The 22,513-nt window shown below is 40.1% G+C and overlaps 1 protein-coding gene across 2 annotated transcripts in view; it reads left to right on the top strand.

Annotated features, from left to right (window-relative positions):
• The first annotated feature begins 473 nt into the window (after positions 1–473).
• Positions 474–22,513, top strand: part of BUD13 (BUD13 homolog) — a 146,902-nt gene continuing 124,862 nt past the window's right edge. Inside the window, exons 1-9 of one of the 2 annotated variants that reach the window (XM_070803465.1) lie at positions 474–656; positions 2,540–2,633; positions 4,454–4,538; positions 7,582–8,310; positions 9,932–10,230; positions 12,084–12,189; positions 12,551–12,689; positions 13,007–13,191; positions 13,434–13,515. In XM_070803465.1, coding sequence (XP_070659566.1) covers positions 514–656; positions 2,540–2,633; positions 4,454–4,538; positions 7,582–8,310; positions 9,932–10,230; positions 12,084–12,189; positions 12,551–12,689; positions 13,007–13,191; positions 13,434–13,515 — 1,862 coding nt within the window. In that variant the 5' untranslated portion in view covers positions 474–513. The remainder of the gene's footprint in view (positions 657–2,539; positions 2,634–4,453; positions 4,539–7,581; positions 8,311–9,931; positions 10,231–12,083; positions 12,190–12,550; positions 12,690–13,006; positions 13,192–13,433; positions 13,516–22,513) is intronic. The other variant, XM_019975193.2, reaches the window with a different exon arrangement.

The raw sequence follows: 22,513 nt of genomic DNA, 5'->3' as shown, positions 1-22,513 counted from the left end.
TTGAAGCATTTTGCATAGTAATATTATCTTAGTCCACCTAATCATTGAGTTCCGTGTCATTATTATCCCCATTTTGTTAAGCAACTTGCCCCAGGCCTCTCACAGTTAGCAAGTTATTGAGCCAGAACTCAAACGTAGATGGGCTGCGACTCCAGAGCCCACGTTCGTTAACTACTCTGGTGCTTCTGAAGCTGCTGGGGTCATAAGTCTTGTTGGAGTCATGGATGTATCCTCGCGACCACAACAGCCCTTGCTGCACAGTTGTTTGAGCAGATGGAAGGACGAAGAGAAGAAACACAATTGCCGGGTCAGAGGGGATGTAGAGTGGGCCCCGGAAGCGTGCGTGTTTCTGTTCTTCAGTCCTCCAAGATTCTGAGACTCGCACATGTCTGCCCAGCACTTCCAAACACACCGTCACTTCCGGTCCTGGCCCCGCCCCCCCGCAGCTCGTTGCTGTTCCGTTTCGCGTTCAACAATTTTGTCCCCAGCCCTGACCCGTTTCCCTCCGCTGCCATGGCGGCAGCTCCACCGCTCTCCAAGGCCGAGTACCTGAAGCGATACTTGTCTGGGGCAGATGGCGGCGTCGACGGGGGCCCTGAGTCCGGCCGCAAGCGTCGCAAAAAGCGGCCGAAGCCTAGCGGGGCCGGCGGCAAGGGGTGAGTTGGCCCTGGCAGGGTGGGGTCCGCGCGGCCCACCGCCCCTCACCTTCCCGCGCCGCCCTCGGCCCGGCTCTTGCTGGGCTCCTCGCCGGCGGCCCCGCGCCCCTGACCCTGACCCTGCCTGCGCTCAGAGCCCTCTCAGGCCGCTGCTCGCGCCCCTGGGCAGTATCTCCAGTGTGTTCAGGCCGGGTTGTAACTTGTTTTAGTCTTTTCCCGCCTTTGTGGCATCCCGTTCTCCCGCAGAGAATGAATATTGTATCCTGAGAATAAACGTGAAACGAATTCAAAGGCTCTGTGCTGGTATATTAGCGGCCCAGAACCTGCCCGTGCGGGTTCTCCTAAGCCAAGGACTCGGGTCGCGACCTATGCTCACTTCCTGTTACTCTTGCTACTACCAATAACAACTAACGTTTATACCGTTCTTGTCAGTGCCTGATAACATTGTAAGTACTTTAGACATGATTTTATTTAAGAGTCATAACAGTGTTAAGAAGTAGATATTTTTGCTATCTCCACTTTTCAAACGAGAAAACTTACGTGGCCTAGTGTACTGGGTTGAGTACTGTCCCTCTCCTCCAAACCAGAACCTTAGCATGTGACACTATTTAGAAGTAGAGTCTTTGCAGATATAATTAGTTAAGCTGTCCAGTATAAACTGGTGTCCTTTTAAGAAAGGAAAAATTTGGATACAGAAACAGGCTTAGAGGGAAAACTTCCCAGGTGAAGATGGGAGGCTGAGGCTGGACTGGATTTATGCAGCTGACAGAGGCTACCACAAGTTGGAAGAGTCAAGGAAAGATCTTACCCTGGAGCCTTTCTTGGTGGACATTGCCTTGCACACACCTTGATTTCAGACTTGAAGTCTCCAGTACTGAGAGGGAATACATTTCTGTTGTTTTAAGCCACTCGGTTTGTGGTCCTTTGTTAGGCAGCTCTAAGAAACTAATATACCCTGTAAAGTCAAATAGTTCCAAAGAACTAACCGGTTTAGTTAGTTAACTCTTTGGTGGTTGTGTTATTCTTGCTGTCTTCTGACCCCTCTGACTTGTGTGGATTTCCTGGAGGCAGTGCCTTGCAGTGACATTGTCTTGAGCTTTGAAGTAACATTGATCAGTCTTTCAGTCCTAGCTGTGCCACTTCATGAGTTGTGTGGCCTTGGACAAGGTATTTCATCTCTCTCAGCCTCAGTTTTTTCATCTTTAAAGTCAGAGTAATATTGAATTATATCACTTACATTAAATGGTTGTTGTGATTAGTCATCTGGCTTTTCAAATGATAACTGTTAATAATAACGGTTTACATCATGGCAGTCATTATTCTTTGGACTCATCCATAGTTGATCCATGTAACAAATATTTATTGGGTACTTCGTCTATCACAGTGAGGATATCACTGTGAATGAGGTATCACTGTCCCTACTCTGATGGAGCTTATAGTTTAATGGGGATACAGTCTTTAAACAACTAATTATGCAACTAGTTGATTTATTTCCAAGAATGTGTAACGGATTCTTAGTTGGGAGAGGTAAGGGGAGTAGTGTTGTAAGGTCTGCTCAAGGAATTTATATATATGCTCGGCTTTTAAGAATGACAAAGAGTTTCCCACTAAAGAATAAGAAGAGTAGGTTAGGCAGAGGGAAGGAACTAAATATGTGAAACTGATATGGAAAGGAATTTGGCTCATTCTAGGCATCAGAAGATGACTAGTGAGTAGTGAATTGAGGAGACAGTGGTGCGAGATGAAATTGGCCGTATTGGCAAAGAATGGACCATAGGATCTTATAGGATTTTGAACTTTAGCCTAAAACCACAGATGAATGTTTGTAGGCTGTTATCCAAGAATGATTCTTCTTTTTTTGGTCTTTTGTTTTTCATCTTTAGAATGCGAATTGTGGATGATGACGTGAGCTGGACATCTATCTCAACCACTAAAGCAGAAAAGGAGGAAGAGGAAGATGATGGAGATTTGCCTGTGGTGTGTATCTTTTTGCGGCTCTGAGGACTTTGAAATGCAAGCCTCTTAATCTCGACTCCCAATGCAGCGTAGATAGTAAGGAGGAAAGTTAAGGTCAGAGAAGAGGTGACATTTTCCAGGAGCTATTTTAAAATAGTTTTCTTTGATGATGCCTATATACAGTCTTTGTATATGGAGGGCTCCATCTGCCTAGAAGTGGGAACTGATCACAGAGAGACAGGATTCCTCAGTGTCAGTGATAAAGAGTCCTGATTAGAATTAGCCATGGTTCAATTTGTTGCAACTTACCTTAAAAACACTGTTCAGTTTCAATGAAAGGAAATGTTATTTACTTCTTTTATTTACTGATTCAACTAAGCTTTAAAATTGTATACGTTTGCCTAGGTATAGCAGATATGTAGATTAATAGAGTATAGTATTTATACTTTAGAGGTCATACCCTTAGAATGGGAGACTGAATTCGAATAATTTCAGCAATATGGTGAATGTCGGAGATATAGTTCACATACGTTATTGTTGTTTAGTCGCTAAGTTGTGTCTGACTCTTTTGTGACCTCATGGATTGTAGCCTGCCAGGCTTCTCTGTCCCTGGATTTCCCAGGCAAGAATACTGGAGTGGGTTTCCATTTCCTTCTCCAGGGATCCTCCTGGAGATTGAACTGTGTCTCCTGCATCACTTGCATTGCAGGTGGATTCTTTACCAGCTATGCCAATGGGGAAGCCTCTCACATGCATGCCAAATGCTCTTGGAACCCAATGGGCACATTTTTTAGCCCATGAAAATGGGAGATTGCTTGAAGGATGGAGATATCTGAATTGAGTTTTGAAGGATAAGTAAGAGCTAGGTGGTCAAAAGCAGAGGTAAATAAGTTAGCATTGGTATGGCCATGGGACTTTTGCTCAGAATTGCTGAGAAACAAAGTGGAAAGGAGATAGTTACGTCTCTGAGCCATAATTTGCTCTTAGTAATGTGGAGCCTTTCTTTGCAGGGCTTTTGTGAAGATGGAGTGAGATAATATAAGTAAAGCACAAAGCAGTGCTTTGCTCATAGTTGCAGGTCTGTCATGTGGAAAGAGGATCATTTGCATCAGAGGTCAGAACTTGGGTCGACAGAAAGAAGTTACAGGAAGGTAGATGCGGGTCCAATACAACTAAGAACTTTCTAACCCCCAAATGCAGCGGACCGCCTTGTAACATGAGTTCCCTGTCAGTGAATTGGTTCTGTCAGGAGGGACTACATGAGTGATCATTTATCAAGGATACTGTAGGGAAGATTCGAGATTTATTTGGGAATTTGGGTGATAGGAAATATGGTCTTATCCCTTAAAGATTGTATGAGTCTTTGTACATTTTAATGACTTCTTTTGGTGGGATCCTAGAAAAACTATCATTGTGATCTACAGTAAAGCTTTCATAAGGAGTCCAAATTCTTTAATGAATGGTAAGTGTGACAGGAACCCTGCCTGTGTTTTTACCCTGAATGGAGTGGTAAACGGGTAAAAGGAGTTTAGCTTTTAGCTTTGAGTGGCAGCTGTTATACCAGGTGGGTTAATAAAAAGGTTTGTAATAAAAGAAATGAACATCTGGAGGGAAATTGATGAGTCAGAGAAAGATCTATAATTAAACCATTCAGTGACATTCACATGTTTATGGAGCACATGTAACTGAGGACCACTATCTGTTTCTTCAGGGCTGTTTTGGGTCTTTGTGAGCCATGTATTGTTAGGAGTGGAATAGTCATAGCTTCAGGTTCTTCAGATAGCACTGCTACTTGGCTGGATCCTGTGGATTTCCTTAAAATGTTGTTCTCACTTCCACAGGTGGCTGAGTTTGTGGATGAGCGGCCAGAAGAGGTAAAGCAGATGGAAGCCTTTCGTTCCAGTGCTAAATGGAAGCTTCTGGGGAGTGAGTTCCAGTAACAGATAAATCTGAATTTCTCATTAATAGGGGAAGACTTTTATCTTTTTTTTCTTTTTTCTAAAATTGAAGTATCATTGATTTACAGTATTGTGTTCTAGGTATGTGGCAAAGTCAGTTATGTGTATATATGTATTTTTAGATAATTTTTCATTTAAGTTATTCTGGGATATTGAATATAGTTCCCTGGCCTGTACAGTAATTCCTCATGGCTTATCTATTTTATGTATAGTGGTTTGTATATGTTAATCCCATACTCCTAAGTTATTCCTTCCCCCTTCCCCTTTGGTAATCATAAGTGTGTTTTCTGTGTCTGTGTTTCTGTTCTGTATATGTGTTATAATTTGTGTTATTTTTTAGTTTCTACATGTAAGTTCTGTCATATAATATTTATCTTTCTGTCTGACTTCGCTTAGTATATATTCTTTAGGTCCATCCATGTTGCTACAAATGGCAATATCTCACTCTTTTTCACGGCTGAATAATATTCGTGTGTGTGTGTATCCCACAACTTCTTAAACCAAAAATTGTGTCTTGCTGGGCACTTGAGTTGTTTCCATGTCTTGGCTATAGAAATAGTGCTGCCGTAAACATTGGGATGTATATATCTTTTTAAATTAGTGTTTTTATTTTTCCCGGATATATACCCAGGAGTGGAATTGCTGCATCCCATGGTAGTTCTGTTCTGGTTTTTCAAGGAACCTCCATACTGTTTTCCATAGTGACTACACCAGTTTACACTTGGGTTCCCTTTTTTCCATATCCTCTCCAACATTTATTAGTATACTTTTTTGTTTTAAATAATATGTTGTATTCCTTTTTTTGGTCATGCTGCATGACTTGCAGAATCTTAGTTCCCTGACCAGGGACCAGCCCCATGCCCTCCTGCAGTGGAAGTGCAGAGTCCTAACCATTGGACCACCAGCAAATTCCCTTGTTAGACTTTTTGATGATAACCATTCTGACAGCTGTGAGGTGATACCTCATTGTGGTTTTGATTTATATTTCTTTAATAATTAGCAATGTGGAGCATCTTTTCATGTGCCTGTTAGCCATATGTATGTCTTCTTTGGAATTATGTCTATTTAAGTCTTCTGCCCATTTTTTGATTGGGTTGGGTTTTATTTTTTGTTGGTTGCTTCATTTGCAGATATTTCCTCCCATTCCATAAGCTTGTCTTTTATTTTGTTGATAGTTTCCTTTGCTGTGCAAAAGCTTTTAGTGTAATTAGGTCCCATTTGTTTATTTGTGCTTTTATTTCTTTTGCCTAAGGAAACTGAGCCAAGAAAATACTGTTATGATTTATGTCAAAGAATGTTCCACCTATATTTAACCTTACTAGTTTTGTAGTTTTAGGGCTTATATTTAGGTTTTTGAACCATTTGAGTTTATTTTTATATATGGTGTGAGGGAATGTTTTAATTTTATTGTTCTGCGTGCATGTCCAGTTTTCTCAGCACCACCTATTGAAGAGGCTGTCTTTTCTCCATTATATATTCTTGCCTCTTTTGTCATAGATTAATGGACCATAGGTATATGGGTTTATCTCTGGCTCTCTATTCTGTCCCATTGATCTATATTCCTCTTTTTGCGCCAGGACCATGCTGTTTTGATTATTATAGCTTTGTAGTATAGTCTGAAGTCTGGGAGGGTTATACCTCCAGCTTTTTATAAATATTATGGGATTTATCAACCATGTGGATTAGATTTACTGTCAGGTACTTCGCAGGTGATGCAAGTGGTAAAGAACCCTCGTGCCATGCAGGAAACAGAAGAGATCCAGGTTCGATCCCTGGGTCAGGAAGAAAGATCCCCCTGGAGGAGGGCATGGCAATCCACTCCAGTATTCTTGCCTGGAGAATCCCATGGACAGAGGAGCCTGGTGGGCTGCTGTCCATAAGGTTGCAAAGAGTCGGACATGACTGAAACAACTTAACTCGCATGTATACACCCTACATATATCATTACTTTTCTTTGAGGGGTGGATTCTGGTCAGAGGAGCCTATTCTCCAAAGTAAAGGAGGTGACTTGTTTAATTCACCCATTAACAAATATTCATTGACTCCCACCCAACTTTTAGTTGTTTATATTTGCTTAGGGAGCTCAGTGATAAGAGATAGAAGGAGAAGAGAAACTGGATTTTGTTACTCTCTGGATTTGCTATAAATGTTTCATTCTGTTATGTCTTTGAATATCAAAAGTCTCAAACTGTTTCCATTTTAAAGATTGTTTGTGGACTCTGGAGTCAGACAGATCTGGTTTGGATATTCATTTCACCACTTACTAACAGTATTATTTTGGCAAATTACTTGGATTTTCTGAGTATCAGCTTCTTTATAATAAGAGGAGAACAATATTTATCTCCTAAGCTGCTTGTGTGAATTAAATGAAATAATCTGTATAGACATGGGCATGTAGCAGGTGATCAGTAAAGTGCTGATCCTTCCTTCTTTCTGGTGCTTTTGCTGCTTTTAATAAGGAGCACAATGGCATGGATTAAATAGCTCACAGGATTTCATTTTGATGTGGCACGGAATTATTCAGTTTGCCTTTTGAGAGAAGAGTGGGTGCAAACTGAATTGCCTAAGTTAGATATCAGTGGGAGCTTCTCGTGGAGAATTCCATACAAATAAGGTTTGGGGAAGAGCTTTGGATTGGGATTAGAAGGTTGGGGTTCTAGCCTGTCTTTTCATTTTAGTAGCAGTGACCCCTAGGTAGGAAACCACTTAGCTTCTTAGGGTCTCTGTTTTCATGTCTGTAAAACAAGGATACCTGCCCTGCTTACCTAACAAGATACAACATGAAAACTACATTTAAAGTGCCTTGCAGATTTATGACCTGTTAGGCAAATATGAGCGGTTTTTCTTAGGATATTCATGAGTGCTACTTTACTGCCCTGAAGTAGCTGTGCATACCTTTTGGGCTTTCTTAGTAGTTTTGAGATGTATCCTGTTGGGGTGTTTTTTGAAACTTTGGTTAAAGGGATGACAGAGCATTTGTGGGAATCTGATTCTTTGCTATTTGTGTTTAGGCCACAGTGAAGATATACCCTCACACAGACAGTTCTGTCACGACACCCCAGATTCATCTCCTCCTAGGAAGGTTCGTCACGACACCCCGGATCCGTCTCCTCCTAGAAGGGTTCGTCATGACACTCCAGATCCATCTCCTCCTCGAAGGGTTCGTCATGACACTCCAGATCCATCTCCTCCTAGGAAGGTTCGTCATGACACCCCTGATTCATCTCCTCCTAGGAAGGCCCGTCATGACATCCCGGATTCATCTCCTCCTAGGAAGATTCGTCATGACACTCTGGATTCTGCTCCTCCTAGGAAGGTTCGTCATGATACCCCAGATCCATCTCCTCCTAGGAGGACCCGTCATGACACCCCAGATTCATCTCCTCCTAGGAGGACCTACCACAGTTCCTCAGATCTCTCTCCTGCCAGAAGGGCCCGTAACTGCTCCCCTGACACAGCTCAACCTAGAAGGACTCTTGACTCTGTGGATAGATCACAGCTCAGGAAAGCCCATCATAATTCCAGTGACTTGGCTGCTAATGTTCCTCACTCACTGCCCAGAACCAAAAGCAGTGAAGCCCCAGAAAGCTCTAGCAAAACTTCTCCACATTGCAAGGGGCCAGGACCTTCTCATCCATCACTCCCAAAGAATAGCAAATATGAGTATGACTCAGACCTCTCTCCTTCACGAAAAAAACAAGCAACATCCCATATTGGAAATAAGCAGCATGATTCTAAAGGTGAGCATTTGTCCATGAGAGGGACCTGTTCCCAGAGTGCTTTCTTTTGATTATTTTAGTTGCTTTGCTAGGTATTTATGGTCTTTAGAAATGAGAATGGAGCTTTGGAGTTTTAAAAACTGGAGGGAAATAGTGAGAGGTTGGGCTGAGGAGAGTTAAAAATTAACAGTAGTAGGGTAGAAGTTTTTATATATATTTTTTGTTCATTCTCCCCACCTCATGAAAATACTACATGTTTGTTGCAGAAACTTTGGAATGTATAGAAATGTAGAAAAAGATCACACAAAATTCTGTCCAGTCAGAGGCAGTCTCTTTCTTGTAGCCAATATTCTTTTAGTCTTTTTTTCTAATCATTTTTGATGTAGTTGAGACGTGTCTAGGCAGTAAGTAAATATTGCATGTGTAATCTTGCTTGCTTTTTTTCACTTAGCATTATCTTTCCTGAGTCATAAAATATCTCTTTGTTAATATAATTTTTGTTGGTGTTCCATTAACCATTCCCCTAATATTGCATATTTTAGGTTATTTCTAAACCTTTTCCTCTGTAATTCTATAATGAACATCCTTATACATAAACAGTTGCTCTGTTCTGGATTATTTTTGTATCTATTTCTAGATAGACTTCCTGGGAGTTGAAGTGCTTCTAGATACGTTTCCTAGGGAACAAAGTAGAAATTTATTTACTGGCTCAGGGGGGTTCTTTGCTTAAAGGACTGTTGATACATATTGCGGATTGCCTTTGGGGGAGGTGATTTGTGATGCCTATGTCTACAGCTCACCTGTGTGATGAAATTTGTTTGCTCCATCTTTTGTCCCTAGGTACTGCTTTAATTTTCAATTCAAATACATTGTTATGTTTTAGTCAAAAGACATCAGAATATATTCTCTGTGTGTGTGTTAGTCACTCACTTGTGTTTGACTCTTTCTGACTGTAGTCCACCAGGCTCCTCTGTCCATGAATTCTCCAGAAGAATACTGGAGTGAGTTGCCATTTCCTCCTTCAGGGGATCTTCCTGACCCAGGGATCAAACCTGGGTCTCTTGCATTTGGGCAGATTCTTTACCATCTGAGCCACCAGGGAAACCCAGAATATATTCTAGGTCATCTTAACTTGCTAGGGCTTCCTGGGTGGCTCAGATAGTGAAAGAATCTGCCTGCAATGTGGAATACCTGGGTTCAATCCCTGGATCAGGACGATCCCTTGGAAAAGAGAATGGCAGCCCACTCCAGTATTCTTGCCTGGAAAATTCCATGGAAGAGGAGCCTGGAGGACCACAGTCCATAGGGTTGCAAAGAGTCAGATACGATTGAGCGACTAACAACGCCACTGAGCCCCGAGTTCAGTTTGTTTTGGCCACTCTATGTGTGGATAAATATGGCACAGATGAGGATGGTGAGATGGCTTGTGCTAGTCACAGTAACTAGTAACTTGGGAATAGAACCCCACCCATTGGTTTTAAAAGTTATCTCTGACTTTGCTCTTCTCCCTTGTCATTTATGCTTATGTTTAGGTTAGTGATAGTTCCTCACAAGAGGACTAAATGAATGTTGAACATTTGCCTGGTACATTCTTTTTTAGATTTTGCCAAGGGGATTAAAATCTTTACTCTTCAATTTCTAGGCTCTTCCCCCACCCATAGGAAACATCACACAGGCTCTCCACCCAGGAAACATCACACATTGGACTCCTCTTCCTACCCAGGTGACAGTAGGAAAACCTCTGATTCAGATCTTTCTCCTCCACGGCACAAACAGAGTACAGGGCCCCAGGATTCCGATTCCGATCTGTCACCTCCGCGGAATAGACCTAGGCATCGGAGCTCTGATTCTGACCTCTCTCCACCAAGGAGAAAGCAGAGGGCCAAATCTTCTGATTCTGATCTGTCTCCACCTCGAAGGAGTCAGCCTCTGGGAAAGAAGGTAAGAACTTTCAGGAGCCATGTCTTAGTTTAGAGTAACTCATCTTCTAGCTCTGTTCAGGTCTCAGAGATCCAAGCCAGAGAAATCTAGCTCACAGGACCTCTAGAGCTCTTTTCTTCTCTCTGAAGGCAAGACTATCTAACTCAACCCAGGGGAACTTGCAAGTAGCAGATTTCCTAAATAGCATCTGCCTTTATGTTCTCTCAGTTCCACAAATCTCATTTTAATAGTTTAAACAAAACTTCCTATTTCTTATGAACAAACTGAGAATGTAGTTCACAGAGTGGAGTTAGGAGCACGAACTTCGTGTCAAACAGATCACACATGGAATTTTACTTCTTATGTGAGAGTTGAGCAAGATATATAATATCTCTAAGCCTCAGTTTCTTCATCTTTAAAATGTAGATGATAGTAGTACATACTTTAGGTTCTTTTGAGAATTAAATGCGGTAGTGTAAGTAAAACTCTTAGCCCAGGGCCTGGGACAAAGTAAGCATTTAGTGTAAGCCATTTGGACTGTAGGTCTCTGTATCCAGAGCTTAAAGAGAGGCATTTAAAATATAAAACGACTTTAAAAATCATATCGCCTGGGAAAAGTGTTTTGTATTATTTTAAATCTGCGATGAAGGCTGAATTAACAAAATCCACATGAACCCCAAGTAATTGTGTTGTAAAGAATACCACTACTAGTACAGAAATGTTATTCCAAAAACAGAAAAAGAGAAAAAAAAGAAATGTTATTCCAGTGAGTTGGTTAAGAAAGAGCCTGTGATGTGCATGTTACCTCCAACACAGACTTTTCAGGTAAGTCTCCTCTGTAGTCCGTGTGGTCCTGGTAGGGTGGAACAGGCAGTCCCTAACCCCAGGATGTGGGGAGCGCAGTGAGGTCAGTGTTTCAGCTGGACCCAGTGACATTTTTATGTATCTGCTTAGTCCATGGACAATTTAATATTAATCAGATTTAGCACATTGTTTTTTTTTTGACCATGTCACATGGTATGCAGGATCTTTATTCAGTTCCCGAACCAAGGATTGAAAACCACTGGACTTCCAGGGAAGTACCTAGCACATTGCTTAAGGATATTAGGATATAAAAATTTGTATACATTGATTGTGGGGTGGTCTGTTATTTTGATACAGGGTGGGTTTTAGTAAAAAGTTTGGATTTGGTCATATCTTGTCATTATCCTGAAATATAGCCACAATTTCAGGTTTGAAATTGATAGGTTTGCTTGACTTTGTGATTTAAATGGAATATTTTATCAGTGTTGATTCAGCTGAAATATTCAGCTCTACTGAAGGGCTCAGAGCTTGATAGAGGTTTCTGGTCAGGTGACCTGAGAGTCTTCATGGATGCAGTTTATATGCTAAAAAGTCAGAAATACAGATGCTTAGCCTGCCCTTTGGTTCAGATGGTAAAGAATCTGCCTGCAGTGTAGGAGATCTGGGTTTGATCCCTGAGTGGGGAAGATTCCCTGGAGAAGGGAATGGCTACCCACACCAGTATTCTTGCCTGGAGAATTCCATGGACAGAGGAACCAGGCAGGCTACAGTCCATGGGGTCACAAAGAGTTGGACACGACTGAAGGACTAAAACTTTCACTTTTTTCAGCCTTCCCTTTAGTAAATTGTTGGTTTGTGTTTCTGTTTGCTCTTAAACTTAACAGTACTATTAATTTTCCATGAAATTCAGTTTTATTTCTTCTATTTTGCCAATCCTGTGGTTGATAATGAGAATATAAGGTAGCGTTTTTGGTTTGGTAATTGCTGATCCTCAGACATAACTGTACACCCATGGAGCCCGTTGCCACATTGTCTCATTAATGTTGGATGCTCCCTTTTCCATTGCATAGGCTGCACACATGTATTCTGGGGCTAAAACTGGGTTGGTGTTAACTGACATACAGCGAGAGCAGCAGGAGCTCAAGAAACGGGACCAAGAGACCATGGCATTTGAAGGTAAAAATGTGAAAGTGCAGAGACCAGTTGAGGCTTATGTTGCTTTTACTTTTTTTTAAAAAAATATAGCTAATTTACCTGATATTTAAAATTTTTAATTGCTATCAAGTTTCAAATCCGGTTTTCTGCTTTGTTTTAACTTCTCATTGGCTACAAGTGGATCTTTTCCTTCTTAAAAAATGTTAATTTTCAGAGTCATCACCAATATGCACTTAGATGTTGGTAAGGACTACTTGTTGTCTGGCTGTGAAAGTTCTTATCCTGCATCAGAGCACTAACTGGTTGACTTCAGCTGTTAGAATGTTGTTTCTGATTTTGACACCTTTTCGTTTATCTTTAAAAGTGTACTTTTCCTTTGCAGCTGAATTCCAACATGCCGAAACTGTATTTCGGGATAAGTCTGGTCGTAAGAGGAATTTGAAACTGGAACGTTTAGAGCAGAGGCGAAAAGCAGAGAAGGACTCAAAGAGAGAGGAGCTGTACGCTCAGTGGGGCAAAGGGTAAGAGAGCCACTGAAAGGAACACAAGACTGCAGTTACTGGAGGAAGCAATTTCTCTACTCTCCTGACCAATTAGTTCATTGTTCTGCCTTTAAAGCTATTTTCAGGAATGGGAACTTCATTGTGCTCAGTTTGCTTCCTACAATACTGACGTATTTCACACTTCTGGTTGGTATTCTGGGAATTTCACGTTTTTCAATATTTGCCCTGGACTGCTAGGAAGAGGAGGCTCTCCACGTGTAGCAGTATGGTCCATCTCAGTGTAAGAGTGGAGGTGTTACACAGGATAGCAGACTCTCCTGGTTCTTCTTGTCCAGGCTTGCCCAGACCCGGCAGCAGCAACAAAATGTGGAGGATGCAATGAAGGAAATGCAGAAGCCTCTGGCCCGCTATATTGATGATGAAGATTTGGATCGGATGCTGAGAGAACAGGAAAGAGAGGGGGACCCTATGGCCAACTTTATCAAGAAGAATAAGGCCAAGGAGAACAAGAATAAGAAAGGTGAGCCTTCTGGGAATCATCAGAGATAGAGGTGATGTATGTGAAGAGAGAGGATCATTAGAATGATGATTCATAAATATGTGCAAAGAAGGCGTTCCTGTATAATTTCAGATTCTTTGTATTTGGGAATTTAAGTTGAACTTGATCAGAGATTTCTGTATAAAATTTTTTTTTCCTCACTGCCATTCAGCTCTGAATTAAATTACACAGGTAACTAACTTTTCTCTCTCTCCTATCTTTAGTGAGACCTCGCTACAGTGGCCCTGCACCCCCTCCCAACAGATTCAATATCTGGCCAGGGTATCGCTGGGATGGAGTGGACAGGTAAGCCTGAGTATTTCCTACAGTTTTGTTTTCTCTTCCTTGTAACCCTAACCTTCCCTGACTGTTCTCAAACCATTACGCTCTGCCTCATTCTCTGCTCTAATCACAAGGTTAGTAACGTGCGGTGTACTTGCTTTTGTTTCTCAAATCCCATTTCCCATGCTCATAACACTCCTCTTTCTCCTCTTTTCCTTTTCAAAGCTTTTTAAAACTCTGGGTAGATAACCGAGGTGGTCCAGATAGATACCTTTTTTTTGATGTTGGCCACTTCTGGTGATATTCTCTTAAGGTTTAGAGGGGATTGAGTGATGGGTGCTAGTCTGTAGCCTTCTATATATTGTGTCTTTAAAATGTAGCCTTTGAACCTTTTCTTCACTGCCTTAGGAGTGAGTCACTTGTAATGTCACACTGACCCCTACCACCTTACCTGTTCACCTACCCACATCTGTACCCACACACACTTAACTTTCTGTATGCTATCATGGGTGAATTGTACAGGCCCCTGTCTGCAGTCAGTGCCTCTGCTTCCTGTTAGATTCCATCTCTTGCCTGCTGAAGGACATTGTTCTATCACGTAGCACAGTGACTCTCAAACTTTGTAATCTCAAGACCCCATTATACTCTTAAAGATTATTTAGGACTCCAGGAAGTTTTATGTGGGTTATGTCTATTAATATTTACCATATTAGAAATTAAGTAGTTTTAAAAGTATTTAGTCTTTTTAAAAAGCCATTACAATAGCAGAGTTACCCTGCTTTAAAAAAAACTATATTTTCTGAATGAAAATGTGAGACGAATAGCTTTGATTTGCATTTTTGCAGCTCTCAGCTCTCATTCATGTCTGGGCTAATAGGATACATTGGGATTCAGTCTGCTGCACTATGTTTAGTTGAAATATAGGAAGAAAATTCAACTTTATACACAGGTAGTTACGAAAGGAAGGTGTATTAGAGTTTTTTTTAATACTCCACAAAAACTCGATAAGTTTCTTAAAGATTACTTATAATATGGAATCAGAAACCATATCAAAAATCTTTTCATTCTGTTAGATTAAAATTTATTGGTCTTTTTTCTACTTTCTACTTTTACTTCTGCTTTTACTCATATGTGACTTTATAGCATCATCTGCTGTTCATTGTTGTTTTTTTTTTTTCAGGCCTTTCAAATGTTGATATATTTCATGTACAATATCAGATAATGATTATATACTAACATTAACTTTGATCTCATCACAGAAAATCTTTAAATAAATTGAAGCTAAAGGAGTCTGTGGTAGTTTGTTACCATATTACCAAAGCTAAAGTTTTAAAAAATTCTAATTTATGCTCGAAAGCTCCAATTTGGTCATTAGCAACAACCCAATATTATATCAGCCACTTTCCTTGAAGTAAAGGTCACTTCATACAATGGCTTTTTGTAGCTTCTACCAGATTTTGAACCTTGAGGATCGTGTCTTCTGTGAATATAGACAGTGTTACTTCTTCCTTTCCAATCCAGATGCCTTTTGTTTCTTTTTCTTGCCGGATTACACTAGCTAGAACTTCCAGTGCATATGTTGAGTAGAAGTAGTCAGAGCAGACATCTTTTACCTTATTGCTAACCTTAGGAGGAAAAAATTCAGTCTTTTCACCATTAAATTGTGTAAACTATAGTTTTTGTGGGGGGATACATTTCCTTTATTGAGTTGAGAAATTTCTATTCCCAGTTGGCTAAGGAAGGTCTTTTTTCAGGAATGTATGTTGGATTTTGTTCAAAATATATACTGATTTTCTTTTTGGTTTACTCTTTGACCCATGAATTACTTAGAAGTGTATTTTAGAATTCCAAACATTTAGACTAGTCTAGATATTTTATTTGGCACCCCACTCCAGTACTCTTGCCTGGAAAATCCCATGGATGGAGGAGCCTGGTGGGCTGCTGTCTATGGGGTCGCACAGAGTTGGACACGACTGAGTGACTTCACTTTCACTTTTCTCTTTTCACTTTCATGCATTGGAGAAGGAAATGGCAACCCACTCCAGTGTTCTTGCCTGGAGAATCCGAGGGACGGGGGAGCCTGGTGGGCTGCCATCTATGGGGTCGCACAGAGTCGGACACGACTGAAGCGGCTTATTGAATTGAATTGAATTGAGATATCTTATTGATTTCCAATGTAATTTCATCGAGGTTAGAGAATATACTCTAATATTTTGAAGTTAATGCTATAATATTTTGATCTTTTTAAATTTGTTAAGACATGTTTAATGGCCCAGTATATGGTTTACCTCGGTGAATACCCCATTTGCACTTGAAGATAATGTGTATTTTGCAGTTGTTTGGGGGTAGTGTTTTGAAAAAGTATTTTATTCTATCTGTTTTGGAATAGTTTTATATATATAGAAAATTTGCGAACAGTTCTTGTACATACCTTATCTAATTTTGTTACCATATTACCATGATATAGTAGTCAAATCTAGGAAACCAACATTAGCATATTATTAGTGCACCAGATTTTATTTGGATTTCGTCAGTCTTCTGTTTTCTGTTTCTGTTCAGGGCTGCATTTCAGTGTACTGTATTGTGCTTAGTTGCCCTGTCTCCTCAGTCTCTTCTGCTCTGGACCAGTTGCTCAGTCTTTTTGCTTTTTGTAACCTTAACAGTTTTGTGGGGGTATTGTCAGGTATTTTTGTGAAACGTTCCTCAAATTGAGTTTGTTTGATGTTTTTCTAATGGTTAGCCTGGACGTTATGGGTTTTTGCAAAGAATTCCACAGTAGTGAAATGTCCTTCTCATCATGTCATTTTAGGGGTTACGTGATATCCGCATGATATCACTAGTAAAGTTAGCCGGGATCACTGGGTTAAGGTAGTGAGTGAGTGCCAGGTTTCCCAACTTTAAAATTACTCTTCTTTTTCTTTTATACTCTCTTCTCTGGAAGCGAGTTGCTGAGTTCACCTTATACTCAGAAGAACTATGGAAGGGTATCTCCATGTATTATTTAGATTTTTTCTGTAAGGAAGATCTGTTTCACCTCCCCATTTATTTGTTCAGTCATTTATTTATATTAGTATGGACTCATGTATATTTTATATTATACTTTGTACTGTAATCTAGTGGTATGTTATTTATTCTGTTGCTTATGTTATCTTTTTTGTTCCATTCCTTGAATACTGGAAATTCTGTCGGGTGTCCCTTTCTTTGTCCCTTTCACTGTTTCCTTTTTGAGTGTTCTTTTACTTCTTTGTATTTTCTCTGCCCCAGCCCTAAAGAATTGCCTTTTCTCTAAGAAACCCTGGCAGCTTTTAATGGAGAATGGTATTTGCAAACCAAGATATAATTGCTAGAATGCTTACTATTACTGGAATGTCACTGCTTCTAGATCCTCTCAGCAAACAGAGCTTGGTAATGCATGTATAGTAGTCTGTATGTGTGTATACACACATATCTATAATTGTTTCTGTGTCCCTCTGGAGGTATGTTACATATATGCATGTATAAATATGAGTTCATACTGATGTAACTGACTCTAATCTTACCTTTCTTTTTTCCTTACCTATAAATTCCCTCCCCAACATTAAGAAAGGGCCACCATCTACTATTCATTTTGCTCATACCAAGATGCACATAAAACAGTTTCAAAGTTGGGAAATTTGGAAATGAGAAACTCATTTACCATCTAAGCATGGATATATGTGTAGCTCTTTCATGTATAGACATAAGGAATCAGTCCCCTCACCCCCAGACATCCTGGGTAATTTTTTTTCTTTTATAATTTACTTATATTAGTGTTTATTCTTTTTGGTGTAAGTTCTATTGGATTTGACAAGCGAGTAGAGTCATTTATCCACCACCCTAGTACTATACGGGATAGTTTCATCATTTTAAAATTTCCTGTGTAAGTCACCTTTTAGTTACTTATTCCTCCTCCACCAACCCCTTGTAATTTCTGCTCTTGTTTTCCATCCCTATAGTTTTATCTCTTCCAGAATGTTACATGAGTGGAATCATACAGTATGTAACCTTTTGAGTCAGACTTTTTGAGAGGCAGCTGTGCTAACCACTATACCACCAACGCTCGAGTCAGACTTTTTGCACTTAGCAAAATGCATATACGATTCATCTACTCCGGGAGTTGGTGATGGACAGGGAGGCCTGGCGTTCTGCAATTCATGGGGTCGCAAAGGGCTGGACATGACTGAGTGACTGAACGGAACTGCACTGTTCTTGAGTGAATCAGTACTTCACTCCTTGGTCATCACTGAGTAGTATTGCATTGTATGGCATACCACAGTCTGCTTATTCCCCAGCTGAAGGACATCTTGGTTGCTCCCAGTTTTTAATGTTGTGGATAAACATTGTGTTCTTGAGTGAATCAGTACTTCACTCCTTGGTCATCACTGAGTAGTATTGCATTGTATGGCATACCACAGTCTGCTTATTCCCCAGCTGAAGGACATCTTGGTTGCTCCCAGTTTTTAACGTTGTGCAGTAAACATTTGTGTATGGCTTTTAATGTGGGTATAGTTTTCAGTTTACTTGGGTAAATATCCAACAGTTGCTATTTTGTTGAGATCATGTTCACTTTTATAAGACACTGCCAGTTGTCTTCTAAAGTGGCTGTACCATTTTACATTACTGCCAAGGGTGGGGATTTCTGTTGCTCCTGGATTTAGTTTTGAACCTTAATTGCTTTGTTTTCCTTATAGTTATACCTCTGCAGTTTTTTTTTTTTTTTTTTTTAGTTTTTGCTGTAAAGATCACAATATGTATCTTTAACTTATCATAGCCTACTGATAGTTATAATTGTTATATTTCACATGAAATGTAAGAATCTTGCAACACTATATTTCCACTTAATCTGTTTTTGTTGCTATTATGTTCATGTTGTTCAGTCACTCAGTCGTGTCCGACTCCTTGCTACCCCATGGACTGCAGCACACCAGGCTTCCCTGTCTTTCACCCTCTCCCAGAGCTTGTTGAAACTTGTGTCCGTTGAGTCAGTGATGCCATCCAACCATCTCATTCTCTGTCGTCCCCTTCTCCTCCTGCCTTCAGTCTTTCCCAGCATCAGGGTGTTTTCTAATGAGTCGGCTCTTCTCATCAGGTGGCCAAAGTATTGGAGCTTCGACTTCAACTTCAGTCCTTCTAATGAATTTTCAGGATTGATTTTCTTTAGGATTGACTGGTTTGATCTCCTTGCAGTCCAAGGGACTCTCAAATGTCTTCTCCAGCACCACAGCTCGAAAGCATCAATTCTTCGGCATTCAGCCTTCTTTATGGTCCAACTCTCATATCTATACATGACTGCTGGAAAAACCACAGTTTTGACTAGACGGACCTTTGTCGACAAAGTAATGTTTCTGCTTTTTAATATGCTGTCTAGGTTGGTCATAGCTTTTCTTCCAAGGAGTAAGCGTCTTTTAATTTCATGGCTGCAGTCACCATCTGCAGTGATTTTTGAGCCCAAGAAAATAAAGTCTCATTGTTTCCATTGTTTCCCTGTCTGTTTGCTATGAAGTGACGGGACCAGATACCATGATCTTAAGTTTTTTGAATGTTGAGTTTTAAGCCAGCTTTTTCACTCTCCTCTTTTACCTTCATCAAGAGGCTCTTTAGTTCCTCTTTACTTTCTGCCATTATAGTGGTGTCATCTGCATATCTGAGATATTGATATTTCTCCTAGCAGTCTTGATTCTAGTTTGTGCTTCATCCAGCCCAGCATTTCGCATGATGTACTCTGCATAGAAGTGAAATAAGCAGGGTGACAATATACAGCCTTGGTGTACTCCTTTCCCTATTTGAAACCAGTCTGTTGTTCCAATTCCGGTTCTAACTGTTGCTTCTTGCCCTTCATACAGATTCTTAGGAGGCAGGTAAGGTGGTCTGGTATTCCTGTCTGTTGAAGAATTTTCCACAGTTTGTTGAGATCCACACAGTCAAAGGCTTTGGCGTAGTCAATAAAGCAGAAATAGATGTTTTTCTGGAACTTTCTTGGTTTTTCTATGGTACAGTGGATGTTGGTGATTTGATCTCTGGTTCCTCTGCCTTTTATAAATCCAGCTTGAACATCTGGAAGTTCTCGGTTCATGTACTGTTAAAGCCTTGCTTGGAGAATTTTCAACATTACTTTGCTAGTGTGTGAGATGAGTACAATTGTATGGTAGTTTGAACATTCTTTGGCATTGCCTTTCTATGGGATTGGAATGAAAATTGACCTTTTCCAGTCCTGTGGCCACTGCTGAGTTTTCCATATTTGCTGGCATATTGAGTGCAGCATTTTTACGGCATCATCTTTTAGAATTTTAAGTAACTCAACTGGAATTACATCACCTCCACTAGCTTTGTTCGTAGTGATGCTTCCTAAGGCCCACTTGACTTCACACTCCAGGATGTCTGGCTCTAGGTCAGTGATCACACCATCATGGTTATCTGGGTCATGAAGATCTTTTTTGTACAGTTCTTCTGTGTATTCTTTCCATCTCTTCTTAATATCTTGTGCTTCTGTTAGGTCCATACCATTTCTGTCCTTTATTGTGCCCATCTTTGCATGAAATGTTCCCTTGGTATCTCTAATTTTTCTTGAAGAGATCTCTGGGCTTTCCTATTCTGTTGTTTTCCTCTATTTCTTTGCTTTGTTCACTGAGGAAGGCTTTATCTCTCCTTGCTGTTCTTTGAAACTGTGCATAAAAATACATATATTCATACATACTACTTAAAAAATATAATAGATCCCGTAATAACAGTGGTAAAATTTTTACTTTGTAATTGTGTATTTTTAAAGAAACTAAGAAAACCAAAGAAAAAAATTGTAGTTGTTAGTATTTACTCATATAATTACCGTTTCTGGTGTTCTTCTTTTTTTGTTAAAGAAATTAGGAAATTTTAATATTCCTTCAGTGCAGATCCATTGGCAACACATACAGTTTTGTTGAAATGAAAATGTCTTTACTTCACCCTTTATCTTTTAAAAGCTTTAATTTTGGAATAGTCTTGGACTCAGAAAAACCTGAAAAAAATATTATTAGTGTACCCTTCAGCCAGTTTCTCCCAATGATAACATCTTGTATATAACCATAGTACATTATCAAAGCCAGGAGTTGGCATTGGCATAGTTCTGTTAATTAAATCAGAGAACTTTTTCTCACCTTCGTTTCTGAAGGATTGTTTTACTAGCAGTATTGGAGGAGATTATTGAGAGGATGTGACCATTGGTTGACCCTTAAACTGGACCCAGGCAGTTGAAGGCCCTTGTCTCTCACTGTCCTTGGAACGTGCATCATGTCTATTCTTCCCATCTGCAGCTTTTTCAAGGACGCAGCCTTGAGAGAGTAGGGTGTTGAGATCGTCTGGACTGAATGTGTGACTGAACCCATAAGGGCTCTATATAAACATTTAACGTTCTGAGAGGCAGGTGCAGAGATCTGTTTTTTTGTGGGGTTGCCCAAGACAAAAAACCTTTTATGTAAATTCCCTTGCTTTTTAAACCTGTCACCTGCCAGTCTGGACTGGTCTGCCTCTTTCTTTGGTCTTTCATTGTCCTCTGTGTATGGGAGCCAATTTCAGATTACACCCAGGCAACTTCTGAGGTTTCAGACCAACACATGGAACTCTGGATTGACAGTTCCAGACTTCAATGACAGCTCTTTAAAGATCTTTCATCACTTTCTGGCCACCATTGTTTCCAATTGGAAGTCAGTTTGTTTCATTGTCCCACTCCCCCCAACTTCAACATACACACATTATAATATATTGGTTTTCTCTGACAGCTTTCAAAATTTTCTTCTGGTCTTTGGTTTTCAGCAGTCTGATTGTGATGTACCTACGTATGATTTTTCTTTGTGTTGATCCTTTTTTGAGTTTGTTGAGCTTTTTGGATTTATGAGTCCATATTTTTCACATTTGGCTATTTTTTTGCCCAGTTATTATTTTTTTAAAACCACTTTCCCTTCTCCAATTTTACTATTTCTACTATTTGATATTATACTACAGTTGTCTGAAGTCCTGCTCATTTTTTTATCATGATTTTCCTCTCTGTTCTTAAGATGAAATAATTTCTGTTGATCTCATTTCAAGTTGATTGACTCATCTGCCATCTTCAGCTTATTAGACTGATACACTGAAGTTTTTGTTTCAGCTAGTTTATTATATTTTTCAACTCTAGAATTCCCATTTGACATATTTCTCTGCTGAGATTTCCTACCTATTCATTCATTGTGAATCAATTTATTTTCCCTTGAGAATATTTATAATTGGTGCTTTGAAGTCCTATCTGCTAATTGCAACATTTGGGTTATCTCAGCATTGGTTTCTATTCATAGTTTTTCTTGAGTTTGATCACATTTTACTGTTTCTTTACATATCTGGTCATTTAAAAATGCTATACTGGACATTATACATTGTGGAGACTTTGAATTCTAATTTTGAGGTGTGTTGATTTTTATTGCAGTAGACAGTTAACTTGATTGTATTTGAACTCCAAACACTTATCTACTTTATAGTGGGCAGCAACTGAATTCCTGCTCAGTTCTTTTAGTTTCTAGCTGCTGCTTTTTCAGTGGGCCCGTTGGATTTCCCCTGAACAAGCACAGGTTAGCAGTTAGCCAAAAATTTGGGTGCAGTTTGTATATAGATTTGGGGGTTCTTCCCTTCTGAAGCTTCTTCCCGTTCAGTGTTTTGTCCCTGATTTTTTGGCTGCTCTGCCCACTTTGCACTCATACCTAAAGCCAGTAAGCCTGTGGCCTTCTGCCTCCATGAGCTGTGCAGTTTGGGAAGTGCCCTCTAGCAAAAAGCTTCACACATCTCCTCCCACAGTAAACTCCCACTCAAGTTCTGCCTGCTTTTGGTCACTCATGCCTTGAAATATTTCACATACTGTATTTTGTCCAGATTTTATAATTGTTCCCTGAGAGTAGGTTAGTTTGCTTGAGTTCTCTGCCATGATTGGAATCTACTGCGCTGCTGTATGTGGGCCTAAGGCATTATCTTCTGTCCCTTAAGCTGCCATCTAAGCCCAGAGCTC

This window comes from Bos indicus, chromosome 15, assembly GCF_029378745.1.
Source record: "Bos indicus isolate NIAB-ARS_2022 breed Sahiwal x Tharparkar chromosome 15, NIAB-ARS_B.indTharparkar_mat_pri_1.0, whole genome shotgun sequence".
NCBI classification, from domain to species: Eukaryota; Metazoa; Chordata; class Mammalia; order Artiodactyla; family Bovidae; genus Bos; species Bos indicus.
The sequence above is the reverse complement of the archived record's forward strand: the minus strand, read 5'-3'. Positions and strand labels throughout refer to the sequence as shown.